The 25,703-nt window shown below is 36.9% G+C and overlaps 1 protein-coding gene across 4 annotated transcripts in view; it reads right to left on the bottom strand.

Moving 5' to 3' along the window:
• The window catches only part of FARS2 (phenylalanyl-tRNA synthetase 2, mitochondrial), a 557,835-nt gene that overhangs the window by 147,912 nt on the left and 384,220 nt on the right, over positions 1–25,703 (bottom strand). For all 4 annotated transcript variants that reach the window (XM_037045359.1, XM_037045361.1, XM_037045358.1 and 1 more), the window contains exon 6: positions 5,901–6,052. In XM_037045359.1, coding sequence (XP_036901254.1) covers positions 5,901–6,052 — 152 coding nt within the window. The remainder of the gene's footprint in view (positions 1–5,900; positions 6,053–25,703) is intronic.

The following is a 25,703-nucleotide window of genomic DNA, read 5'->3' as shown; positions in this document are numbered from 1 at the left end:
AACATTTTCTGCTAAATGATACCTCGGTGGTTCTCGACAGGGCAATTTTGCTTGTCAAGGGATATTTAACAATGTCTGGAGACATTTTTGATTGTCATAGCGGGTGGGATTGGTTGTGTGCTACTGATATCTAGTGAATAGAGGTGAGAGCTGCTAAATATCTTACAATGCACAGGACAGCCCCACGGCAAAGAATTATCTGGCTCAAAATAGTAGAGGTTGAAAAGCCTTGCCCAAGAACCAATGGAGTGATAATACAAAGCACATACCATCTTCAGTATTCAAGGGTCAAATGTCATTTGATGTTCAAGTATGGAACAAGTCAAAACTGGGAAAACATTAAAATGTTGACTGTTGTTAGAGTGTTGAGATGATGGCTGACCTCTACTCTTTCTATTTTCAAAGTTTTGTGTGTTGGGTACTATTTGATAAAGCAAAAACACATAAACACATCAAAAAATAAAAATATATATATAAAAAAAGGAAATACTGAAAGTAGGGAGGAAGGAAGGTGGAGTCACCTGAACTGCCTCACCCACACCACATCATGAAGAGTTATGACCAGGCAACATCCACAACTCACACCCACTCAGAAGAGGGCCATCCACACTGAGAAAGTGCCTTTTACGGTTAAGTGTCTCTTCCGAATTCTGTTAAAAATAAAGACAAATGTTCCAGTATACTTACAGGCATATTTTGGAGATAGTGTATGTGTGGCTTCAGGCCACTGCAATAAAACGAATATTACAATAAAACAAGGCACACATTTTTTTGGTGCTCCGATGCTTATAAAAGTTATATTTATAGTATACTATAGTCTGTTAAGTGTGTGATAATATTATTGCTTAAAAACCCAATGTATATAATTTAATTAAAACTACTTCATTGCTAAAAAATGGTAACTATCATCTGAGCCTTCAGAGAGTCTTAATCTCTTTTGCTGGTGGAGGGTCTTGCCTCCATGTAGATGAAAGTGAAATATCTGTAAAGCACAATAAGGTGCACCACCATAAAAGAAGGTCTGCCTGTACTTTTGAAAAATTTTATAAAACATAATTGTGAGAAAGATCTACTAGGGCTGAGGGGAACTGAGACTCACCTCTGGTGTCCACAGGTCTGCGTGCTCACCTCTAGTGTCTTGGCCATAGTCAGACCCTGACTAACAGTACATGGATTCAGGAAATGTGCCCACAACTGTATGAAAAGGATGTAGCAAAGTCAGCAGCCCCAGGAACGAAGTGCAAAGAATTGCTTTGCTGACTTCTCCAGCCAGCCCCTGCTGCAGACACCGGGAATATTTTCCACTACCACTATTTTCTTGTGGTCAAATCAAATGGTACTTCTTTTAAAATCCATAATTCCAACTTTCAAAAAGTTCTGCCTTAAACTCAAAGCAAATCTGTGCTATTCAAGTTTACTTTATAGTCCATCTCCTCAGTTCAGAAGAGACTGGCTTGCTTCCCCAAATGAAGTGGTCAGCAGTTGAAGACAATGGTTAAGTTTTGTTTGGCTCTTTGCTATTTTTTTCTGCCCTAGCATAAGAAATATTTCAAGCAAATTTGCTTTCTTATTACACAGTACATGCATATATAGTACTATATTCCAAAGGTATCAAAGTATACACAGTAACACCAGCTCTTCTCTCCAGAGGTAATTAATCTGTGCTCTACTTTTTGTTGCATAAAATTTGGAAGTACAAGGACTCTTCTACACACTATGTGACCTATAGATTATGTGGCAAGTGTACTCTGGGAGAAGGTTCTGAATGATGAACTGGAAAAAAATGTCAGCTTCTTCTAAACTGAACAACTATCCTCCTTCAGACACAAACTGTTATTTGAAATCAACAACAAAATATAAGGCCCATTTGTGTAATTAAAATGGGCCCATTTAATTATAAAATTAGGTTCATATTCAACAGTTTATGTCTCTTTAAAATATCTTGGGATCTGTTCTTGTCCAAAAAATAACACTTGTCTATTTCAGAGAGTGGCTTTTCACTCAGCACTAGCATTTCTCAGGTTTGGATGTTAGGTAAAGACAGGGTCAGAACTCTTTTGGATTATCTGATAATGTTTAATTGATGTGTTTAGATAATAAATAAAATAAAAAAATCTTGAGGTCAAGGTAAGCCTTGATGAGTCAAGGTCAAGTGACACTTCACTTGCCACCACGCAAATGAGAAGAGACCAGGAGGAGGGTGCCAGGTGCTCAAGGAAGAATGACCTTCTTTGGGAGAATTTCAGAATGAGTAGGGGGTCTTTTAAAAAATTACATGTGTCTCCTTCCCCTTTAAGAGGGGTCAACAAACTATGGACCAAATCTAGCCTACCCCTAGTTTTTGTAATTAAAGCTTTATTGGAACACAGCCATGATCATTGGATTTTGCTTTTGCTATGGATGCTTTCGAAATGGTAGAGTTGAGTAGATGTGACAGACACTATGTGGCCCACAAAGGAAAAAGCTATTTACTATCTGTTCTTTAACAGCAGAAGTTTGTAAACCCTGCCCTAGATGCTTCCTGAGAATCATTACACATTACAATGAGCTACCATCACTTTATGATATGTTCTTTTCCTCAATGCTGTAACAGCAAGTTTTGGTTGTCCCGACTTTGGTTGTTAGTAACAAAGATTTGGAAAATAGTGCTTTAAACAAGATCCTTCTCTTTCACCTAAAATCCAAGGCTGAACTGACACAGAGACCCAGGCTCGACTCCACATAGCTTTCACTACCATGGTCACACGGTGGTCCAAAATGGCTATCAGAGCACCAGCCAATAAGTTCACATCCAGGTCACAGGAAGGAAAAAGGACAGCCTCAGCCCAACTTCTAAGGAAAGTTCTGGAAATGCCACTAAACACTTATAAACTACTGGCTAAACTGGCCACAGAGATATACCTAGCTGAAGTGTGGACTTTTCTTTGGCTGGCAAATTGCTTAGATTAAATATATATATATATCAATATTATGTTATTTTTAAAACGTGGGATTGGATGTTGAGGGGTAATTAGCAATCTCTGCCACAGGAACCTTACCTGAGTGATTAAGCCCTTTATTAATACAGGTACACTCTCTGGACAGGGTGATCATTTGGCACAGCTCCAAATAATAGGCCTTAAGTGTTTGTTTAATATTTATTTAAGAGACGGTGAGATCAGTGACTGAGAAGCACTTTTTGGCTGGTTGTTTTCAAATTTCCAATCAAAAGTATTGTTTCCTCCAGATGGAATTGGACACATTTTCCTTTCACCAGTTAGTAAAGGGCTTGTGTGTGTAGACCTGAGTTAACACAGTACTCCTGTATAGTCCAGTGATTTTCTTTTCAATGGACTGTCTGCTTGCCTGGCCTGTCCCTAAGTCCACAGGACCCTGATCCTACCCCCAATCTCTCCAATTAACATGCCCATTCCACTCACCTCATCACTACATACAGGGCAAAACATCGCACAGTAACGTTTAGACTCTGATAACCTCCAACCAAAAAAAAAAAAAGGATGCTTGTTTTGCTTTTAGCAATGGTGATACAAGAGGTAGAAGTGGATTTAAGGCAGTATCAGAAAGCAAGAACTTAGGAAGTAAAAAATTAAAAGTAGATTCTGATTCCTTGATTCCAGAAGGTTACCTGCATATTAAACAAGGGAAACACTGCCAAGTCACATGCTTTTGGCATGTCAGTTAATACTCAGCAGTAAGTCTTATTTTCCTACTTTTCAAAAGTAATTATCCAGACTTTCAGTATCAATATGTAAACTCCTAGAAACTTCTTTTTTCACATAAAAGCATAAGGCTGCATGGGTATTCTGTCATGTCAGGAACCCAGGCTACCCTGCAAATTCATTCTATTTTCTCTAAAGTTAGGAGACAGACATCATCTGCAAGTTCCAAAATATATTTAAAGGCTGCCAAAAATAGCTGAAACCAAGTAGAAGCCAAATGGGAGAAAGCAGAGAAGAAACACAGAGTGTCATATAACTGAACACATGTTCCCAAACATCAGCAAAAATATACTGCTCAGCACTGACAGTTACTATCTGAAATGCAAAGGTGATAACCAGTAAGTACCAGAAGTGGAGTTAGCAAAGGTAAATCTTCTGTTTGTAACAAGGGTAGATTTGGGGTGGGAGGCAGGCAGACCTGCACAAAGAGTCAAAGAGAAGACTGAGCCATATTTAAAGAAAAAGTTGGTTTCTTAGTAGTAGGGAAAAAGAAAGCCTCACGGTTGAGAAAACAACTAGCCTGGATGACTATGCGCCTCTCCCTGCCATGTGAACCCTCAGACCACACCCCTCAACCCTGTGTAAACAGCTGGTTTGGAAAATCCAGTGCATTCAAATATGAGTGACAAAGGCAATCACGTGCATGTCACTAACACATCAATGAATGAGAATAAAGAAAATGACAGTGAAGTTGTAAAAAATGCAGTTAATGAATTATATGAAGTTTCTAGTGAAATATTTTACAATGAATTTTAAAAGCCAAATGAAGCAACTTTTCAATAAAGGAAAATCACAAAGCAGAAACAGCTCAGAGAAAAGATAGCAACAAAACAGGAACTGAAATGTTAGCTTCTAGAACTCACAAAAGGGGAAAAACAAAGTAGCTGAAGATCAAAATAGAATGTGTGCAACGAAATGCAGTAAGGAGCAAAGCAGATAACACCTAGGATAATACTCAAAATAAAGTGGAAAACATTTAAAACACACGTTTAAAACAGTGAGAGACAATGATTGATGTGGACACCAGCCCGCAGTGTCCACGTCATTACGGATGAGACATGAGACATCCACACAGACTACCAAGTCTGGCAGAGGAAAAGGGACAGCATGGCTTTTTCTCTCAAGGGGAGTGAAAGCTATGGCCCTTGCCTCGACTGGCTTTATTGGGTTTCTCTGCACTTTACGTAATGGTCCTTGTTTACTATGCTCAGGTTTGCTTTAGGTGATTACCTTTTACAGAAAACAAAGGAACCAATGCCACTAATCCCATCACAAAGGAAGAATATTTGCAAATAAAAAGGGCAAAAGTGGTTGAACCCATTAAACTCATCCTTGGAAGGTTTAGCATAAATTTTAGGAAGTTACTTCAAGGCTTGCTATCTCAATTCAGGGTGAGGGAATTTTTAGCAAAAGCAAGTCCCAAAGTGGCCTAGGTACATTGCAGGCCTGATTCCCCATGGAAGAACCCACCCATGGGCATGGGTCCTGTGCATCTCTGAGTGGGAGCTGGGCCCATGCCATGCAGAATGGTCTCCTACAAATGATAGGTAGAAAAGTCAGGCAAAGGAGAGCCTCCTCATGTATGACTGCAATCCCTCCATCATGGATCAGTACAAATCCTTAAGTATATTCAAGAAAAACATTTCTAAAACTAAAGAAGAGTTAAACCTGATTAGTCTCTCTCTCTCACACACACACACACACACACACACACACATCAGGGAGAACAAATCAACGCTGAAATGAGTCTCGATAAAGTTATCAAACTTTACCTTAGGACCTAGTATAATTTTGGCGTGTGGTTTACGCTTAATAAATTTTCACCTAGAGCCTCACATAACAGCCTTTCTTCTACACACCCCTCTTTCTGTTGCATCCCCTGTTATATGATATGTGACAAAATCACTTCCAAAAGCAATACTGAAAAACTCCAAGAACTCCATAACATTCTGTTTCATATATTTTCTTTACTAAGGCAGGGAAAATTAAAAATGCATTTTAGAAAGATTTTCAGAAAGGATTGATATGAAAGCCTTTTTTGATAAATATATGTTCACTATAAATTGAGATGATATTTTGTCTCATATGCATTGGGTTGCAGCAAAATTTTATTATGTTTCCATATGCCACCTGTCACATAGAGAGAAAAAAGGATAAAATCAGAAAGTTTTTTTTACTTACTTTGGATGTTCAAACTTGTCTATAAGATCAACTTTTTCCACCAGGTCTCCTCCAATTGTCCGGACTAAGTCATAGAAATCGTTTTCTGTGTAATTCTCAGGTGGCAACCAGAATGAAATGTCATTTATCACAGCAGGGTATTTGCTAAGAGGCTAATAAACAAAACAAGAGAAGAAAATACAGATTGATCTGTGAGTTGGACAAGAACATTTAAATTCTTCATGGAAAGTTACACTTGGCTAATTAGAAAATGCTAGTAAAACATTATTTTAGCACTTGAATTTTCAGGAACAAAATGAAATTAAAAGATAAGTCAATATTCAAATTTGCAAATTCCATTATGAGTGCTATAGATTCTTAACATATTCATGGGTTACATTACCATTTGTTATATTTATATCACCATCAATGTTCAGTTTAGTATCAAGCATTTGAATTTATCATATTTCAGTTTGTTCCATTTTAATAGAAGGAGAAAAGTTCACACTTAATTAACAAGTGATTCGCTAACTTCTTGTGATACTTCCAGGAAGTCATTTTAATGAAGAAATAAAGGCTTGCCAAAATGGATATTTCAATTAATAATGCCATTATCTGTTAGTATTTCTAATTATTAAAATAAAGAAATGGTCATTTAGGAAGTTATTTTTCAAAGTATGCCTCTAAGGATGTGATAAACACAATGCAGCCATTTCTTCCATTTCCCCCCCAATTTTTCCAGTTTATTAGAGTTTATGAGTTCATTATTATATTGGATAGACATTTAAAATTACATAGTTTTAGAAGTTATTGCATTTGTTCACATGGTTAATACATATACACATAAATATTTGAACATACTTTTGGTCTATAAGTTACAAAAACATTTTATTAAATGTTTCATGAGATAACTATGAAGTCCTAGCAGGGGTGCCCAACCTCTGGCGTCTCTGGGCCACACTGGAAGAAGAGTTTTCTTGGGCCACACATTAAATACACAAACACTAATGAAAACTGATGAACAAAAAAAAGGTTTTAGGTAAATTTACAATTTTTATTGGGCCATATTCATAGCCATCCTGGGCCATATGCGGCCCATAGGCCACAGGTTGGATATATTGGAGATATTCCCTGTAAGGGAATATCTGCTAAACCAATAAATTTGTTAGAAGGGAAAATTTACAAATTGATTCATATCAAGTCTGATATCACTATAAACCCTTTGGTAAATCCCTGATCAGAAAATGTATAAAAGTTTTTTAAAACGCCAAAAACCTCTAAAAAACCAAAAACTCAAACATAAAGGATTACTCAACTTAAAATAGCAATGAAGTTGTCTAATAAATGCATCAGTTTAGAATACACATTCCAAATGAACATAATTACACTACCATCCAAGTGCTCCTGACAAAATACCAGTGCTTCTGAAAAACACCTGTTTTCTCTCTTAAAGTCAAGACACTGTGATAAATATTCCATGAGTTAATGCAGCAACTGGAAATGACAGGAGTTTGGTAGTTACAGTTTGGTAGAAAAGTTGCTTTTCCTTTGACAACACCCTTCTGTCACTCAATCGATATGGAAACTTAGAAAGACTAGCTAAAAGGTTGGCATTGCCAAGATTAGAATGCATTCTCCTCTCCACCTGATCAAGCTTGGGGGCCACCTTTGCTGAGAGAAGAAATGAGACAAGATGACAGAAAAGGGAGCATCTGCATCAGCAACCCATCGACCTGAGTAGGAAGCTGTCAGCCTGAATAGAGGTGCCCAAAACATAAAAAAATACGTATTACAGTACATAGTTTTTAAAACCATGGAGTAAACCCCAGACTATTGTACTGCAAACCTAGTTCAAGCTAACAAATTATAACAAGTTTAAAGTAGTGGTTTAAATAAAAGAATCAATCAATATTCTAATTAGTATGTGTCAGATGTGTGTTACCAACTACACTATCAGGGACTCTTGTTTTTTTAGAGGGGGACAATAAAACTTTGTTTTTTAAGGCAAGAGGATAACTATAGATATAATTGTTCCTAAAATGCAGGCTTTGGGTGCTTAATTAAAGGTAGTGTTAAAAACTATCCAGTGGTTTCCCACTGCTCTTAGGGTAAAGTCACCAGTTCTTAAAAGGCTGTACCTCTTTCTGCTGTTATCCAGGCTCGAAACAGCCCAGCTTATTTGGTTTCTTGAACATACACTATTTCCTGCACTCCCTATCCAACTTCTGGTCTTCTGCTACAAACACTCACTTTTTACCCATCCAGACCCTGTTAGTCCCTTGTTATGTAACCTTACACTTCTCTTCCATTGTACTCTACATGACTGCAATTGTTTGTGTAGTTACTTATTTAATGTATGTCTTCCCAGTATGTTACAATTTTGGAGGTGGGATGTGTATCTTTCTTCACCTGAGAATCTCTATCATTTTGCATAATTCCCATGACACTGTAGGTATTGAGTAAGAGTGAACTGCAGCGCTGCCTTGTGCGAGCAATGGCTACATCACAATAAATCAATTCAGCCATTCTTTCTTCTCTAACTGGACCAGCTAATGGACATGTCAAGCAAATAAGGCATAGAGACTTGCCTCCACCCCTGGCTACCCTGTGATGAGGAAATAGTGACCAGGGGAAATGACAAAGAGGCAAAGAGGCTCTATAGGCACAGGCCAAGTGACCTGGTAGGAACTTAATATTCCACAATTATAGAATTAGAATTTTAAAATTGGAAAAGAATTGTCAAACTAAATAAAGAGGTAGACTGAGGCAAGCTCAAATTACAAGAAATTGAGTTTACTCGTGTATAGCTGGGGAATAGCAATTCATGAAACATGCTGTAAAAAGCAACAGGTCCACTGAAGGTTTGGGGTGGGCTGTATTTACAGGCAAGTGTAAAGAGGGTGATGTCCAGCCAGCATCCAAGCAGTAAGTTTGCTGGCTTACAGATGGGGAGAGATTCTTCATAGATTTTCAGTGGTAGGAGATCAGTCATGGTCTTTTGGAAATCAGGCATATACTGGAAGTCAGTCTCTCAGTTCTTAAGTACTGAGGGTCCATGCATGAGGGTCTCCATTTCATATTCTACAGTGCCATTTTAGACTGAAATCCTTTCACAGACCTTAAGGAGCATTTAATATTGTTTGTGTTTTCTCTTTTCTTTTCTTGATCTAGACAGAGGCATGTCTATTTTATTGTGTATGTTACATCCTGTTGAGTCAGCTCTGACTTCTGGTGACCCTATGAATGAGTGATGTCCATAATGTCCTGTCCTCAACCGCCCTGCTCAGCTCCTGAAGCCTCATGCCTACGGTTCTTTGATGGAGTCAGTCCGTCTCATATTTGGTCTTCCTCTTTTCCTGCTGCCTGCTGTTTTTTTCCCACCATTACCGTAGTTTTAGCAAATAACCACCTACTGATGAGTTCTTCTAAGATCTTTTCTATAATCCTTATTTGTTTGTTTTTAGAGAATTAAAAGGGGGATCAATTCTGAAGTCACAAATGAATATTATGACCTACTTAATAATAATAAATTTGATAACTTGGATTAAATGGATAATTCTCACTCAAGACAGAAAATTTAAACCAACAACTATACCAAATTGAATCATTAGTCAAATCTTACAAGAAAAGTGCTCAACTCAGATGATTCATAGCATCACTTTATCAAACATTTAACATAAAGGTAGTTGCTTTAGTAACATAATTGTTTCATGAAAACATAAAAGGAGGAAAACCCAACTAATTTCATGAGGCTATATAAACTTTACTATATAAACTTTAAGCCAAAGCTAGACTAGCATAGATTTATAAAAAAATTTGTAGACCAATTTCACCTTACAAACCACATAAAAAAACCTAAATGTAACTTCAGCAAACATAATTTAATAGCCTACTAACAAAATATTACATAGTGACCAAGTGAGGTTTCTCCAAAATAATGGGAATGATTTAAAACCAAAACAACCTACTAATTGACAAACAGTATGAAAAAAATCATAATTTTTCATAGACAGAAAGCATTTGATAAATATAACATTTATTATAATTTTTTGGCAAAATACAAATAAAAAGGCAACATTCTTAACCTAACCAGGTATTTATTAAAAACCTACAGCAAACATATTTAATGCTAAATATTTTTAGGGGCATTCCAAATAAGGCTAAGAGTAAGATAAATCCACACTCATTCTTGCGCTGACTCATTGCAAATCTTAATCAAGATAATAAAGAGGAAAAGCTATGAACCAAATGAACTGGACTAAAACAGGAAAAATTTGTGATTCTAAATTCAAATCTTTCTTACTGTTTAATCTCTGCTTTCAGTTTTATCTAAAAATGGAGGTATTATTAGTATCTATCTCATATAATACTTTTTCATATATATATATATGTATGTATATGCATACACACACATACACACACAATGCATAAGATTTAAAGTGAATGACATGCATATATCACTGTGGCCAAAATTCAAAAGCATGTTGAGTTTTTTAAAAATGTAAATTTTAATGATATATACAGTGTGATATCTATATAAAGTAAAAAAACAGGATAACAATTATTTATCTGTGTACATTGTATTAAAATACATGTCAGAAGGCTACATATACTAGACTTTAGAACAACGATTACCTCTGGGGAGGCGGGGGAAAGTAAGCAAGAAGGGTATAAAAGAAGTTTCAGCTTTATCTTTAAGATACAAAAGAGTTCAGGTTCAACTTTGATTTGTGCAGCTAACACACTGAGTCACTTCTGCATGCTGAAGGAGTTGGTTGCATTTGGGTAAAGGTGGGTGGTACTGTACGCCCCAGAGAGTAAGGTCAGCCCAACTTACACTGTATTCTCTTTATGCCGATCGAGGGTAAACATCCTTGTAATTCTCCCTTCTTATTGGAGGATAGCAAAATATGCTACTTTGGGATAAGGATTATTTTGAACTAAAGACAACTGAGAAGCTGGTACAAGAAAAGCNCATTTAACATAAAGGTAGTTGCTTTAGTAACATAATTGTTTCATGAAAACATAAAAGGAGGAAAACCCAACTAATTTCATGAGGCTATATAAACTTTACTATATAAACTTTAAGTCAAAGCTAGACTAGCATAGATTTATAAAAAAGTTTGTAGACCAATTTCACCTTACAAACTACATTAAAAAACCTAAATGTAACTTCAGCAAACATAATTTAATAGCCTACTAACAAAATATTACATAGTGACCAAGTGAGATTTCTCCAAAATAATGGGAATGATTTAAAACCAAAACAACCTACTAATTGACAAACAGCATGAAAAAAATGATAATTTTTCATAGACAGAAAGCATTTGATTAATTTAACATTTATCATAATTTTTTGGCAAAATACAAATAAAAAGGCAACATTCTTAACCTAACCAGGTATTTATTAAAAACCTACAGCAAACATATTTAATGCTAAATATTTTTAGGGGCATTCCAAATAAGGCTAAGAGTAAGATAAATCCACACTCATTCTTGCGCTGACTCAATGCAAATCTTAATCAAGGTAATAAAGAGGAAAAGCTATGAACCAAATGAACTGGACTAAAACAGGAAAAATTTGTGATTCTAAATTCAAATCTTTCTTACTGTTTAATCTCTGCTTTCAGTTTTATCTAAAAATGGAGGTATTATTAGTATCTATCTCATATAATACTTTTTCATATATATATATATGTATGTATATGCATACACACACATACACACACAATGCATAAGATTTAAAGTGAATGACATGCATATATCACTGTGGCCAAAATTCAAAAGCATGTTGAGTTTTTTAAAAATGTAAATTTTAATGATATATACAGTGTGATATCTATATAAAGTTAAAAAACAGGATAACAATTATTTATCTGTGTACATTGTATTAAAATACATGTCAGAAGGCTACATATACTAGACTTTAGAACAACGATTACCTCTGGGGAGGGGGGGAAAAGTAAGCAAGAAGGGTATAAAAGAAATTTCAGCTTTACCTTTAAGATACAAAAAAGTTCAGGTTCAACTTTGATTTGTGCAGCTAACACACTGAGTCACTTCTGCATGCTGAAGGAGTTGGTTGCATTTGGGTAAAGGTGGGTGGTACTGTACACCCCAGAGAGTAAGGTCAGCCCAACTTACACTTTATTCTCTTTACGCCGATCGAGGGTAAACATCCTTGTAATTCTCCCTTCTTATTGGAGGATAGCAAAATATGCTACTTTGGGATAAGGATTATTTTTAACTAAAGACAACTGAGAAGCTGGTACAAGAAAAGCCCTCATCCTTTCCCTGATTTGCTTAAGAGAAGGACATAAATTTACAAAGGTATCCCAACTCCCCCTCTAACTACCAAGGACAGAGATTAATCACTACAGACAACTCTAGCCTTTTACGAGCCCAGAGAGAGTGTCAGAGGAATCTACATAACAAACTTCACTAACTAGTTCTTATCTTCAATAAGTTGTATATATTTATCTTTCTACAATTTGCCTCCTCTATAGATAGACTCAAAGTACTTTTCCTTTGTCTCATCACTTCTCTAAAAATTTGTTGTTCTTTTTCTAAGTTGCTATGTAAGCCCAAGTTCTAACCAAATGTTTGGGTTACTCATCTCTGGATACTCCTATGTGTCACATGTATAATGCACATGTTAATAAACTTGTTTTTCTCTCAATCTATCTTGAGAGAAAAAGACCTAGTCGAGAGAAAAAGACTTTTTCCTCTCCTACATTATCCTTACATTTATTGCATTGTGACTACCTCTAATGGTCTTGGAATAATATTTTGTTAGGTTGGGCCAATCCTAGGGATCTGTACATGTGTTTCACAGTTTGCTCATCTTTATCTTCTATCTCTCTCACTTATTGACATTTCCAACCCAAGAACTGTTTTCTTCCCTGTTGAGGGTTGGAGTAATCCTGGAGTTAAATGCTTCCCTGATCTCAGGCCTACCCCAGGCTCCACAAGTGCACTAAGAGTCCCTTTTAGGCTCATTTCTGTCACTGTGTCCTCCAGGACCAGCACTGATGTCTGACTCATCTATGCAGTCCAGCAGCAGCACAGTGCATGGCTAAAAAATACCAATTAAAATGTTGTTGAACTGATTGCTATAGGGTCTGTGTCCACATTTACCAAGTTTTCCAGGAAAGTTTGGATTTTTAAAAAATAAATAATTATGTTTCCAGAAAGGACAAATCTCCATGTTGTCTAGATCACATAACTTTTATTTTCAAAGATGTTGTTATTCTTCCCCTTCTCTTTTCACTGAATCTGCTTTGTTCACTAAGTTTTGCTCCCATGACCCTTTACTCTCCCGCTGGTCTTGCCCTCCCTCCCTTTGAAAGGCTCACACATCCCTTTAGATCTGTCTCCCGACTTGCAGGTAAGACAGGTAGCAATTTAAGTGCCAGAGTCCAGTTATTTAACAATGTCTTATTTAATTGGTTTTATTCTGTTCTTTTTCCAGATTATTTAGGTAGAAGAATAACTCATTTATTTAGGGTCTTCTTACTTTAAAAAAAGCATTTAAGGCTATAAAGTTTCCTTTGCCCACCTGTTTAGTACCTCTTTAGATATATGCACAAGCTTATTCTTTCCATAAATTTTCTTTCTCATATTCTATTGGATTGAGCAATATTTTAAAATATTGTAGTATTTTCCCTCTTTGGTTTAAAAAACTCTAAGTTGTATTTCTATTCTTTAATACAGACATACTTAGATAAATTGTCCTAAAGCCTAAATTTATTTAGGGTTTATATCCAGCTCTTGAATAAAACAAGAGCCTTAGTTTCATTTAACAGACACTATTAAAGTGTCTGTTAAATGAAATGTCTATAAAGTGTTTGTTAAAGTGTCTATATCTAACAGACCCAACAATTAAAGTTTTAACTTTTAAAAAGCACACACAAAATAATGTTATCTAAGGCAACAATTAATTTTAAGTTAAAATTGTTTTCTAATTCTATGTTTCTTCTTTTTATCCCACCTGTTTATTGGGAGACTTCTTTATGGAAGGTCTACACAACTTGTACTGGCCTGCATAACAGCCTTTAAAGACAGAGGTAGTCCCTCCCTTGGGGATAGAAAGCAGATTTGTTTCTCCACCAGGATAATAAAGATAACGTCTTCCTCAGGGCTTTCTAACAACCTCTTTAACAGATTGGTTAAGAAAACAAGCAAACATACAAATGAACAAACAAAATACTGAAGTACTCCTCAACTCCAGGGTTTTCGGCTGTGCTCTAGGCCCAGCGTGTGAGCCAGTGTACACCAGAGCTGCTCCGCGTCACCCCCATGGGATTTGGGGGGTTAAGAGAACCATCGGAAACAGGAAACTCATGCTGCCTCTGTGTTGTAAGTAATAAAGTCCTTTGTCTCTGACCTAGGAGGCTCATGTCATTCTGCCAGCAGTCATGAATCTGTGGCAGGCCACCTTGTTAACTTGCAAGTATGATGAAATTTTAGACCTCTAACAGGTTCTGACACAGCCTTCCTTCTCACTTTTGTTCTTGCAGATGAATATTCTTTACTGGTTTTTTCAGTGACAGCATGTGGGAGGCAAACCTCTCTCATAGTTATATGTCTGAAACCCTCACACAAATAATTTGGCAGGGCACAAAATTGTAGATTTATAGTTGTCTGCCCCTAGCACTTTAAAAATATTTTTCTGCACCTATTAGTAATGATGGCAAGTCTGGTGCCAGCCAGTGCTGTTTCCTCCTAGGGTACCTGTCTTTTCTTCTTTAAAGAGTGTTATCTTTATCTTTGAGACTCTGCACTTTGATTCTGATCACGCCAGGCCTGTGCTTATCTTTCTTTATTGTGCTCAGTATTCAGAGTTTGCTTTCCATCAGAGGGGTCATGTGTTGGCCAATTCAGAAAAATTCCAGCCATTACTTTACTGTGATTCCTTTCATTGTCTTCTTAAACTGCAATAATATGTATTGCAAAGCCTCTTGATCTACCTTCCATTTTTCCTAACTGATCTGTTTTAGGTTTTTAATTTGTATGTATTTGTGCTGTATTCTGGGTGAATTCTTCAGTAACGGCATCTTATTTACTAATTCTCCCTTTAACTGAGTCTAGCCCCATCTATTTCTTTTCTTCATTTCAGTAAGTCTATTACTCATTTCTGAGATTTCTAGTTTTTTCATATCTAATTACATTTCATTCTTGTCTATCTTTGTCCCTTATCCAGAATTTCCTCTTCTTCTTTTTTTTCTTTTAGTGGTTATTTTTCCTACATCAACATCTTTGAGGGCATTATAAACTTTAAATAGAATGCTTTCTGATTTTGCTTTAACCTCCAGTGAATTCAGATTCTGATTTTTGACTTGGTTGTCTCATACTAAGGTCCGAGTTCTTCATGGGTTCTGGAATATGTGTATACAGGCCCACTTGTGTGGGAGAAAACTGCTAATGTTGACTCACTAACCATCCCTCCTTAATCAGAGTTTTTTGCAGTTCCTCTGCTTGTATTCATAATCCAAGAATCAAGTTGGTAGTGTCTGGGTTCCTGCCCAATGGTGATGCTGATGATGAAGCAATAGAGGTGATTTATCTCACTTTCTGATAAAGAGATCAAGTCTCTGTCACCCTCCTGCTCTCTTCCTAGGATCAAAGCTTCATAAGCCAGAGGTCACAGCAGGCAGCAATTTACAGCAGTTACGAATGCCTGCCTTCTAGAGTAGGGAAGCAGGGCTACCACTAATCCTGATTTTCAAGTAGAGCACGTGCTCTGGCCCAGCACACTGTGCAGAGCCCTTTTAGTCCTGACACTCCACCACGGTAAACCACTGGTTTCTTCTCCCCTGTTTTGATTCTGGAGCCCACAGTGTCTGTCTTCAGTCTCACTCTATGCTTTGTGTTTGTGGTTGCGTCTTGTCCACAGATATATATATTAAGGACAAAAGATGAAGGCATGGTTCTGACTTTTTCATGTTCTCTTTTTGGATTTTTATCTACCACTGCTGAGTGTTTGGAACAGGCAAAGAAGAGCTTACAAAGGAACATCAACTTGACTCTCCGTATTTCCTTACATACTGGTTCTTAACTTTGTGGGGGAGGGGACATAGTCCTCTCTGAGAATATGATGCAAGATTCAAATCCTTGTTCCAGAAAAGTGCATATTCTTGCAAACACAAATTTTTACATAGAACTTCTAGGACTCACAAACCCAGTAAAAGTCATTCAAGGAGTCAGAATAAGGATCCCCATCTTTAACCTATATTCAAAATCATGTCATGAGTTCAAATATGAACAATTGAGATTATTGGTATAAGGGAGCTAAAAAATACCAAAATAATTCTTTACTAACATAAGATATATACATATATGTTTGTATACTTTGCATCCATATTAGAAATGTGTACTGGTGTCCTTATAAAAAAGGGAAATTTGGTCAGAGGAATGGTGGTAAAAGATCCCTTTGGTCTCTCCCCCTGAAATTTCAGTGAGTTGATCAGGTATAACTCAGCAAAGGATTCCCTGCTCAACACACTGGCATGCCTGAGAAATGAATGTATTAAAGCATCTAAAGAAGGAGAGGTTCTTTCGATTTGTTTGTTTCCAATGGGAACAGACAAGGGAGGTGAGAAAGGAAGAGGAGACCTCAAATAGGCCACAGATGCAGCCCCACAGCCTGGAGTTCTCAGTGGGGTCAGCTTGGAGGGGAAGTAGCTGGTTGTAGCTGGCACTTCCTTCAACTAGCCTGGAGCAACAGAGTCTTGGTGGGCACTCCTGCAGGAAGAGAGAGGTGTAAATTTCGACTGAGCCAGCTGAGAGAGAGGCCCAGGCAAGGACAAAGCACAGAGACTCTTCCACCACTGTTGGCTGTTGGGTGGCTGGTGTTCCAAACAAAGAAATGGAGCCACAGAGCCCTGATACTCACCTTTTTGACTCCTAAAACTCACCTTCTGTAGCCCTTGGTATGGGGTTTTGGAGCACATTATTGGAAAACCCCAGAACTATTGCGTCAGAATCACTATTTCCCTCTGTGACTGATCCCCAATTGGGGCATGTGGGTGGGGACCCTGTGAAGATTGGGGCTTGTCATTACTGAGAGGGCAAAACAAACCCCACCCAAACATCACTGCTACACGTGGCTATCCTGACACTGACAACAGCTGCAGAGGTCTGGTTTGGGATTTCACAGAGCTTAAAACACTGTGATTCCTCACCATCTACTGGATGATAGTAGAAAGACCTCTTCATAGAAATCTGCTAGTGAAGCACAATTAACACAAAGATGCCTAGACCAATAAGGATCCCATCCAATACCATGAACAACAAAGGGAGCGAGGCAGCTCAGAAAGATAATGAAAATCTGCAGAAAGCAAAGTGGAACATATGGAAATATATGATGTAAATGACAGAGAATTCAAAATTGCAGTTCTGAAAATATTCAATGAGATGGGAGAAAATACAGACAGGAAATATGGTGTACCCAGAAGACAAATTAATGAACAAAAAGAAAACTTCAGCAAAGAGACTGAAAGTTTAAAAAGGAATTGCCAAGAGAAATCCTGGAGATAAAGCACACAATACGGGAAATCAGGAATGAACTACTGAGCAGAGGAAAAAGAGCCAACAAGATGGAGGAAAGAATTAGTGATATCAAACACTNTGCTACACGTGGCTATCCTGACACTGACAACAGCTGCAGAGGTCTGGTTTGGGATTTCACAGAGCTTAAAACACTGAGATTCCTCACCATCTACTGGATGATAGTAGAAAGACCTCTTCATAGAAATCTGCTAGTGAAGCACAATTAACACAAAGATGCCTAGACCAATAAGGATCCCATCCAATACCATGAACAACAAAGGGAGCGAGGCAGCTCAGAAAGATAATGAAAATCTCCAGAAAGCAAACTGGAACATATGGAAATATATGATGTAAATGACAGAGAATTCAAAATTGCAGTTCTGAAAATATTCAATGAGATGGGAGAAAATACAGACAGGAAATATGATGTACCCAGAAGACAAATTAATGAACGAAAAGAAAACTTCAGCAAAGAGACTGAAAGTTTAAAAAAGGAATTGCCAAGAGAAATCCTGGAGATAAAGCACACAATACAGGAAATCAGGAATGAACTACTGAGCAGAGGAAAAAGAGCCAACAAGATGGAGGAAAGAATTAGTGATATCAAACACTGGAATCCAGAAATGGTGCAGAAAGAAGAAGACAGAGAACTGAGCATTAAAAAAAGAAAAAATGAAAGAGCTCTATGAGAACTGACTCCATCAGAAAAATCAATGTAAAAATTATGGGTATACCAGAAGAAGAGAGGTGGAAGGGAACGAAGAGTCCATTTAAACAAATAGTGGATGAGAACTTCCCAAACTTATGAAAATAACTAGATTCTTGAATCCAAGAAGCAGAGAACACCTAGTTACTTCAAGAAGCTCTCTCCAATGCACATTGCATTAAAATGGACAAAAATTAATAAGAAAGAAAAAATTCTCAAAGCAGCCAGGAAAAAAAAGAAAGATCTACAAAAGGAAAAGATCTACAAAGGAAAGCCCATCAGACTTCTCAGTAGAAACTCTACAAGCCAGAAGAGAGTAGAACCAAATATTTGACATAATGAAAGAGAGAAACTACCAGCCAAAAATAACATATCCTTTAAATACGAAGAAGAAATAAATACCTTCCAGACATACAGAAGCTTAGGGAATTTATCACTAGAAAAATCTCCACTGCAGGAAATACTCAAGAGGTTATTCTACCTGAAACAAAGAGAAAAAGGTAAAAACACTACAAGTAAAATCATTTTAAAAATTAACAGCATAATTTATGGCAACAAAAACAGAAAAGGTGAAAGGGCAAAGGTTTCAACTGGCAAAGAAGGATGGAAATTAGATGCACTCAAAAGAAAAAGAAAACTACTGTATATATGGAACATTTTTAATAATCCTAATGGTAACCACAGACACACACACACACAAAACCCCCAAAACTGAGACACACAGCTTAAAAAAGAGGAAACAGAGGCAAGGAGCATGAAATACCACCAAACAAAATCAACAGACAGAAACATCAAGTAAAAGAACAAATGGAAACAGAGAGCTACCAGAAAACAAAGAGTAAAATGGCTATAGGAAATCTTTATTCACCAATAATTACCATAAATGTAAATTCACCAATTAAGAGGCACAAAGTAGCAGACTGGATCAAAAAACGAAACCCAACTGCACACTGCCTTCAAGAGACACATCTAAGCTGAAAAGACAAAGGTAGATTCAAAGTGGAAGGGTGGAAAGTGACCACCCAAACAAACAACATCCACAGAGAAGCAGGTACAGCCATACTTATTTCCGACAAAATAGATTTCAAGATAGCAAAGGTAACAAGAGACAAAGATGGACACTTTATAGTGATAAAGGAGATACTACATTAATAAGACATAATACTTCCTAATATATATGCACCCAATTAGGAAGCACTGAAATACATAAAGCAATTACTCACAAAACTAAAGGGAAAAACAGGCTGAAACACAATCATTGTTGCGGACCTTAATTCTCCACTGACAACTCTAGATAGATACAAACAGAAAGTCAATAAAGAGATATCAGCCTTAAATTATATATTAGACCAAATAGACTTAAATGACATATACAGAGCCTTTCATCCCAGAACATCAGATTATACATTCTTTTCCAATGCAAGGATAGACCAAATGCTGAATCACAAAGCCAGACTCAACAAATTCAAGAAGACTGAAAAATATACCAAGTATATTTTCTGACCACAATGTCTTGAAATTACAAATCAACTGCAAAAAGGAAGTAAAGAAACCCCCAAATATATGGAGGTTAAACAATGTACCACTAAAAAATAACTGGGTCAAAGAAAAAATAAAAGGTGAGATAAAAATATATAGAAATAAATGAGAATGACTATATACCATATCGAAACTTCTGGGATGCAGTGAAGCAGTAATAAGTGGGAAGTTTATATCATTATGGGCCTATCTCAAGGAACAAGAGAAATTCCAAGTAAACAACCTAACATCACATTTTAAAGCTCCAGGAACAGAATAAAAGCAACCCAAAGTAAGTTGAAAAACTGAAATAATAAAAATTAGAGCAAAATTTAATGAAACAGAGAACAAAAAGACTATATAAAATTAATACACCAAAGATCTGGTGCTTTGAAAAGATTAATAGAATTGACAAACCCTTGGCTAGACTCACTAATGAAAACAGAGCAAAGACTCATGTAAAAAAAAATCAGACATGAAAGAGGAGAAGTAGCACAGACATCACAGAGATACAAAGGATCATACTAGAATACTATGAAAGACTATATGCCACCAAGTTCAATAACCTAGAACAGATAAGTTCCTAGAAACATATAATCTTCCCAGACTAAACCATGAAGAATTGAAAAATCTAAGCAGATCCATCAACAGTGAGGGAATGGAAGCAACCATCAAAAACCTCCCCAAAACTAAAAGTCCAAGACCAGACAACTTCACCAGTGAATTCTACCAAACATTCAAATAAGTTTTAAAACCTATCCTTCTCAAATTCTTCCAACTTCTTAACAGATTTTATAAGGTCAATATAACTCTAATCCCAAAATCTAGCAAGAATAACACAAAATATAAAAAACTAAAGACCAATATCTCTGATAAATACATATGCAAAAATTCTAAACGAAATACTAGCAAACAAATACAATAATACATTTTAAAAATGTATCATGGTCAAGAGGGGTTTGTTCTAGGAGCAAAAGGATGATTCAACATACACAAATCAATCATTGCATTATACTACATTAACAAAAGAAGAGATAAAAGTCATATGCTCTTATCAATACATGCAGGAAAGGCATCTGATGAAATTCAACATCCATTTATGATTAAAACTCTCAATAAAATAGAAATGGAATGAAGGTACCTCAACATAATAAAGTCCATGTATGACAAACCCTCAGTCAATATAATACTCAATGGTGAAAAACTGAAAGCTTTTCCTCCAAAATCAGAAACAAGACAAGGATGCCCACTTTGACCACTGTTATTATTCAACATAGTTTTAGAAGTCCTAGCCAGAGCAATAAGGCAAAAGAAATAAATAAAAGTCATCCAAATTTGGGAGGAAGAAGTAAAAGTGTAACTCTTTGTAGATGGCATGATTCTGTACATAGAAAACCCTAAAGGCCCCACCATAATATTAGAAACAATAAAATATAGTAAAGTTGCGGGATACAAAATCAATGTACAAAAATCCACTGCTTTTCCTGTATACAACAAAACATGAGAAAGTGAAAAAAAAAAAAACTATTCCTTTTGCAATTGCAACCAAAAGAATACAATCAATACCTAGGAATAAACCTAGCAAAAGATGTGAAAGACCTATATACTAAAAACTACAAAGCATTATTAAAAGAGACTGAAAAAGGTACAATAAAATGGAAAGATATTCCATATTCATGAACTGGAAGAATCAACACAGTTAAAATGGCCATATTAGCCAAAGAAATATAAAGATTTAATGCAATTCCCATCAAAACCCCAATGTCATTTTGTAAAGCAATAGAACCACAAAAAATCATTAGATTTGCATGAAACCACAAAAGATCCTGAAAAGCCAAAGCAATTCTGGGGGAAAAAAAAAGAACAAAGCCAAAGGTTTCACACTACCTGACTTCAAATTATACTACATAGCTATGATACTCAAAACAGCAAGGTTTTGCCAGGAAAACACACACAGAGATCAATGGAACAGATCTGAGAGCACAGATAAAAGACCACGTGTACATGGACAGACAGTATTTGATAAAGGAATCAGAAAAGCACACTGGAGAAAAAAAAGTATCTTCAATATATGGTGCTGGCAAAATTGGAAAGCCACATGCAAAAGAATGAAATTAGATTATAGTTTGTCCCCATGTACAAAAATTAATTAAAAATGGACCAAAACCTAAATATAATATCTGAAACAATAAATTACATAGAAGAAAAACACAGGTACTAAACTTATGGACCTTGGTCGTAGAGAACATTTTATGAATTTGACCCCAAAGGCAAGGGAAGTAAAGGCAAAAATAAATAAATGAATGAGACTATATCAAATTAAAAAGCTTCTACACAGCAAAGGAAGCCCACAACAAAACAAAAAGGCAGCTGACCAAACTTGCAAACAACAGCTCAAATGAAGGTTTAATACCACAAATATACAAAGAACTCATAAAACTCAAACAAATAATCCAATTGACAAAATGGGCAGAGCATCTGAACAGACATTATCCCAAGAAGACATACAAACAGTGAACAGATATATGAAAAGATGTTCAACCTGACTAGCTATTAGGGAGACATAAATCAAAACTACCATGAGATCCCACACTTCACACCCATGAGAATGGCTATTATCAGTAAGACAAGTAATCCCAAGTGTTGAATTGTGGAAAAAAATGAAACCCTCATTCACTGCTGATGGAAATGTAAACTGGTGCAGTCACTGTGGAAAACAGTATGGAGGTTCCTCAAAAAATTAACAATAGAGTTACCACGTGACCCAGCAATCCCTCTTCCTGGGTGTCTAACCAAAAAACTTGAAAACATGTATTTGCCAAGATATACACACCCCTATGCTCATTGCAGCATTATTCACAGTGGCAAGGATATGGAGACAGCCAAAGTGTCCTTCGATAGGGGATTGGATAAAGAAGATGTGGTAGATACATACAATAGAATACTACTCAGACATGAGAAGAGATGAAATTCTGCCATTTGCAACAACACTGACGGACCTTGAGAATATTAAGCTAAGTGAAATAAGTCAGAAAAAGCTAAGAACCATGATTTCACTCACATGCAGGATATAAAACTGTAACTGGTGGTCATAGACAGCAACGTAGTGGTTACCTGAGAGAAGGCATTGGGAGGTATGGGGAGGGTGAAGGGGAGCCTATTATATGGTGATGGAAGATGCTTTGACTGTAGGTGGCGGGTATACAGTGCAATGTACAGATCTGGTATTATAGAAGTGTACACTTGAGACCAACATGATCCTATTAGCCAATGTCACCCCAATAAATTTAATAAAAATTAATTTTTAAAGGGGGGATTTGGACACAGAAACATACACACAGGGAACAAAGCCACATGAGGATGCTTCTACAAGAAAAGGCATATCAAGGACTGTCAGCAAACCACCAAAAAGTAGGAGAGAGGCCTTGACCAGATTCTTCCTCACACCATATGATTTCTCAGAAGAAATCAACCCTGCTGGCACCTTGATCATGGATTTCCAGCCTCCAGGACTGTGATAAGAGAGTCTATCCAGATCCCAGTCTGTGGTACCTTATCAGAGAAGCTCCTGGAAACCAAGACAGCCCCTTTTGTTCCTTTCCTGGTGTGTGGGACGAAGACAATGGGGAGTGGGCACCTGTGGCTACTCCTCTTATGACAGTCTGTGTAAGTGACAAACTTTCTACATCTCAAGGAGATTCACTGTCTCTCTCTCTCTCTCTCTCTTATTGTTGTTCAGTTCACTGTATCTTTACCAGCCAAATCAGTCAGGCCTGGGCCTAGGCCTTGCCTGGAATGTGCACATGCCTGAGCCACTCACCTCATAGCTTCTTCATCTATAACATGGAGATAGGGCCTATGTCAGCAAACTGCAGAGAAGATGACATGAAGTAACACTCACAAAGCACATATCATTTTCTAGCCAAAACACTGACTCGAATGGTTCGACCAATACACAATTTCAGCAGTTGTCCGTGACCCAGTTATAAATCACAAACTTGCCAAAGTGACTGTTGGGAGTGGGTAGAGGAAGGGGTGTCTAAAGAGTGAGATTTTGGTTTAACTACATTGTTGCATCCTAACTGGCCTCTTGTTCCAGGCTCACTCCCACCCCCATATTTAAAATAGAAATGTTTCCATGTACCTTCTAAGGTTAAAACCCTCAAAGACTTCCTTCTTATCTTTCTATAATAAAATCAGAATTCTTCACTCCCCTGTACCTATTCATAAATATTCAAGGAAGATAGCCTTACACTGTCGGTGAGTAATGCAACCCAGTATAATAATAGTATTTTTGTTCCAGTGAAGTTTGTTTCTATGTCAAAACCTTCCTCTTAAATGCTCCTCTCTTTTCTAACATCACTGAGGCAGGATAACAGAGCATCATCCTCCCTAACGAAGGTTTTCTTTTCTAGTCAAGTATTATTCAGTCAGCCTCTGCTTTCCTCCTTTCAGGCAAAGCTATTTCACATATTTATACACATATATTTATATGTTCTTTTAAGATTTTTTATTTATTTATCTTTAGAGGGGAAGGGAAGGAGAGAGGGAGAGAAATATCAATGCATGGCTGCCTCTCATGTGTCCCCTGCTGGGAACTGGCCTGCAACCCAGGCATGTTCCCTGACTGGGAATCGAACCGTGATCCTCTGGTTCGCAGGCCCATGCTCAATCCACTGAGCTACACCAGCCAGGGCTATATTTATATATTTATTGGGGAGAGTTAAAAATTATTTTGACAGTCACTCTAATAGAGTTCTGACATTGCCAAGGTGACTTTCATTCAGCTTTTAACCATAGCCAAGTCTAGGGGAATTTTTGCACCTCTGGATGTTGCTTCTCTTTCTAGATTAGAACACATGTCCCCTTGGTTTTTACTGTGATTATATTAGTAATAGTTACTTTTCATGGGGTACTAACTATGTGCCAGGAACTGTGTTAGGCTCTTCATACATATCAGCTCATTAATGCACAGCATGATGCTAAAATGAGATGGCCACTATTCCTTCTGTGTCCATAAGGAAACTGTGGGTTACAGCCCAAGGTCAAACAGCCAGTAAGTAGCAGAGCCGATATCAAATGCAGGGCCAGGCTATGCTCTTAACCCCTAGGCATTAAGGCTTCCCGTTTAAAACTAAGAGCTCAAAGAAAATCAGTTTCTCTTACCTTTTCCAGAAGCAGTCTATCAGGTTAATTAATAATTGTGTAAATAAAACAAAAACTAACATTTATCCCTATGGTGCCTTCCATGACATTTCCTTTTCAAATGATTCACTTAGCTTTTAGATTAATTATCTTGATTTATAAAGCACTTCCAGTCGATTTACAGTTCATGTGATAGTTTTCTTATCTAATTAACTTAAAAATCAGTTTTATCTATAAAAATAGTATGCTCAATCAATTACTTTACTGTATATTCAAATGCTTGATGGCTCTTACTTTAATTGCACCTATCCATTTTATAAGAAAAAACTGCTTATCACATTTGGCAGGCAGGTTTGCACTTTGCAAATTCAGGTTGTTCTAACTCATGATTCCATGCTGCCTTGATGTTACAGATTTTCTCACTTTGTTCCAATGTTTTGTTTTAATTCTTATGTAATTTCACTGCATGGCAGGAGCACACAGTGTTGGTCAGAAGTGGGCACATTTTTGGTACTTCAGTGGGAAACCACGTGAGACCCACCGAGTTCTAAGCATTCTTCTAAACTTTAAGGAAGTTTCCCATATTTGTTCCTAACTTGATAGAATTTCAGTTCTGTTTGAAAAGACACAGGAAACAAAGTATTTCCATAATAAAATCACGAGGAACAATCATTTTGTTAACCTTGCATCAAATTAACTTTTTGTGTTTCTATACCATGACCACGACAACTATCCACTGAACTCCTCATGAGCAGAAACAGAATTTCAAGTATTTTTGAATCTTAAATTTACTTTTAAAGCTCTGGAACTCTTTATTTAAAACTAAATCATATGCCACTATGCATCCCAACAACACAGCTGCACTCTGTAGGCAGTTCAGCAGAGTGGGTGTGGAGAGCACCACT

Source organism: Sturnira hondurensis, unplaced genomic scaffold, assembly GCF_014824575.4.
Source record: "Sturnira hondurensis isolate 20B ecotype Veracruz unplaced genomic scaffold, ASM1482457v3 Scaffold0004271, whole genome shotgun sequence".
In the NCBI taxonomy this organism is placed as follows: domain Eukaryota; kingdom Metazoa; phylum Chordata; class Mammalia; order Chiroptera; family Phyllostomidae; genus Sturnira; species Sturnira hondurensis.
The sequence above is the reverse complement of the archived record's forward strand: the minus strand, read 5'-3'. Positions and strand labels throughout refer to the sequence as shown.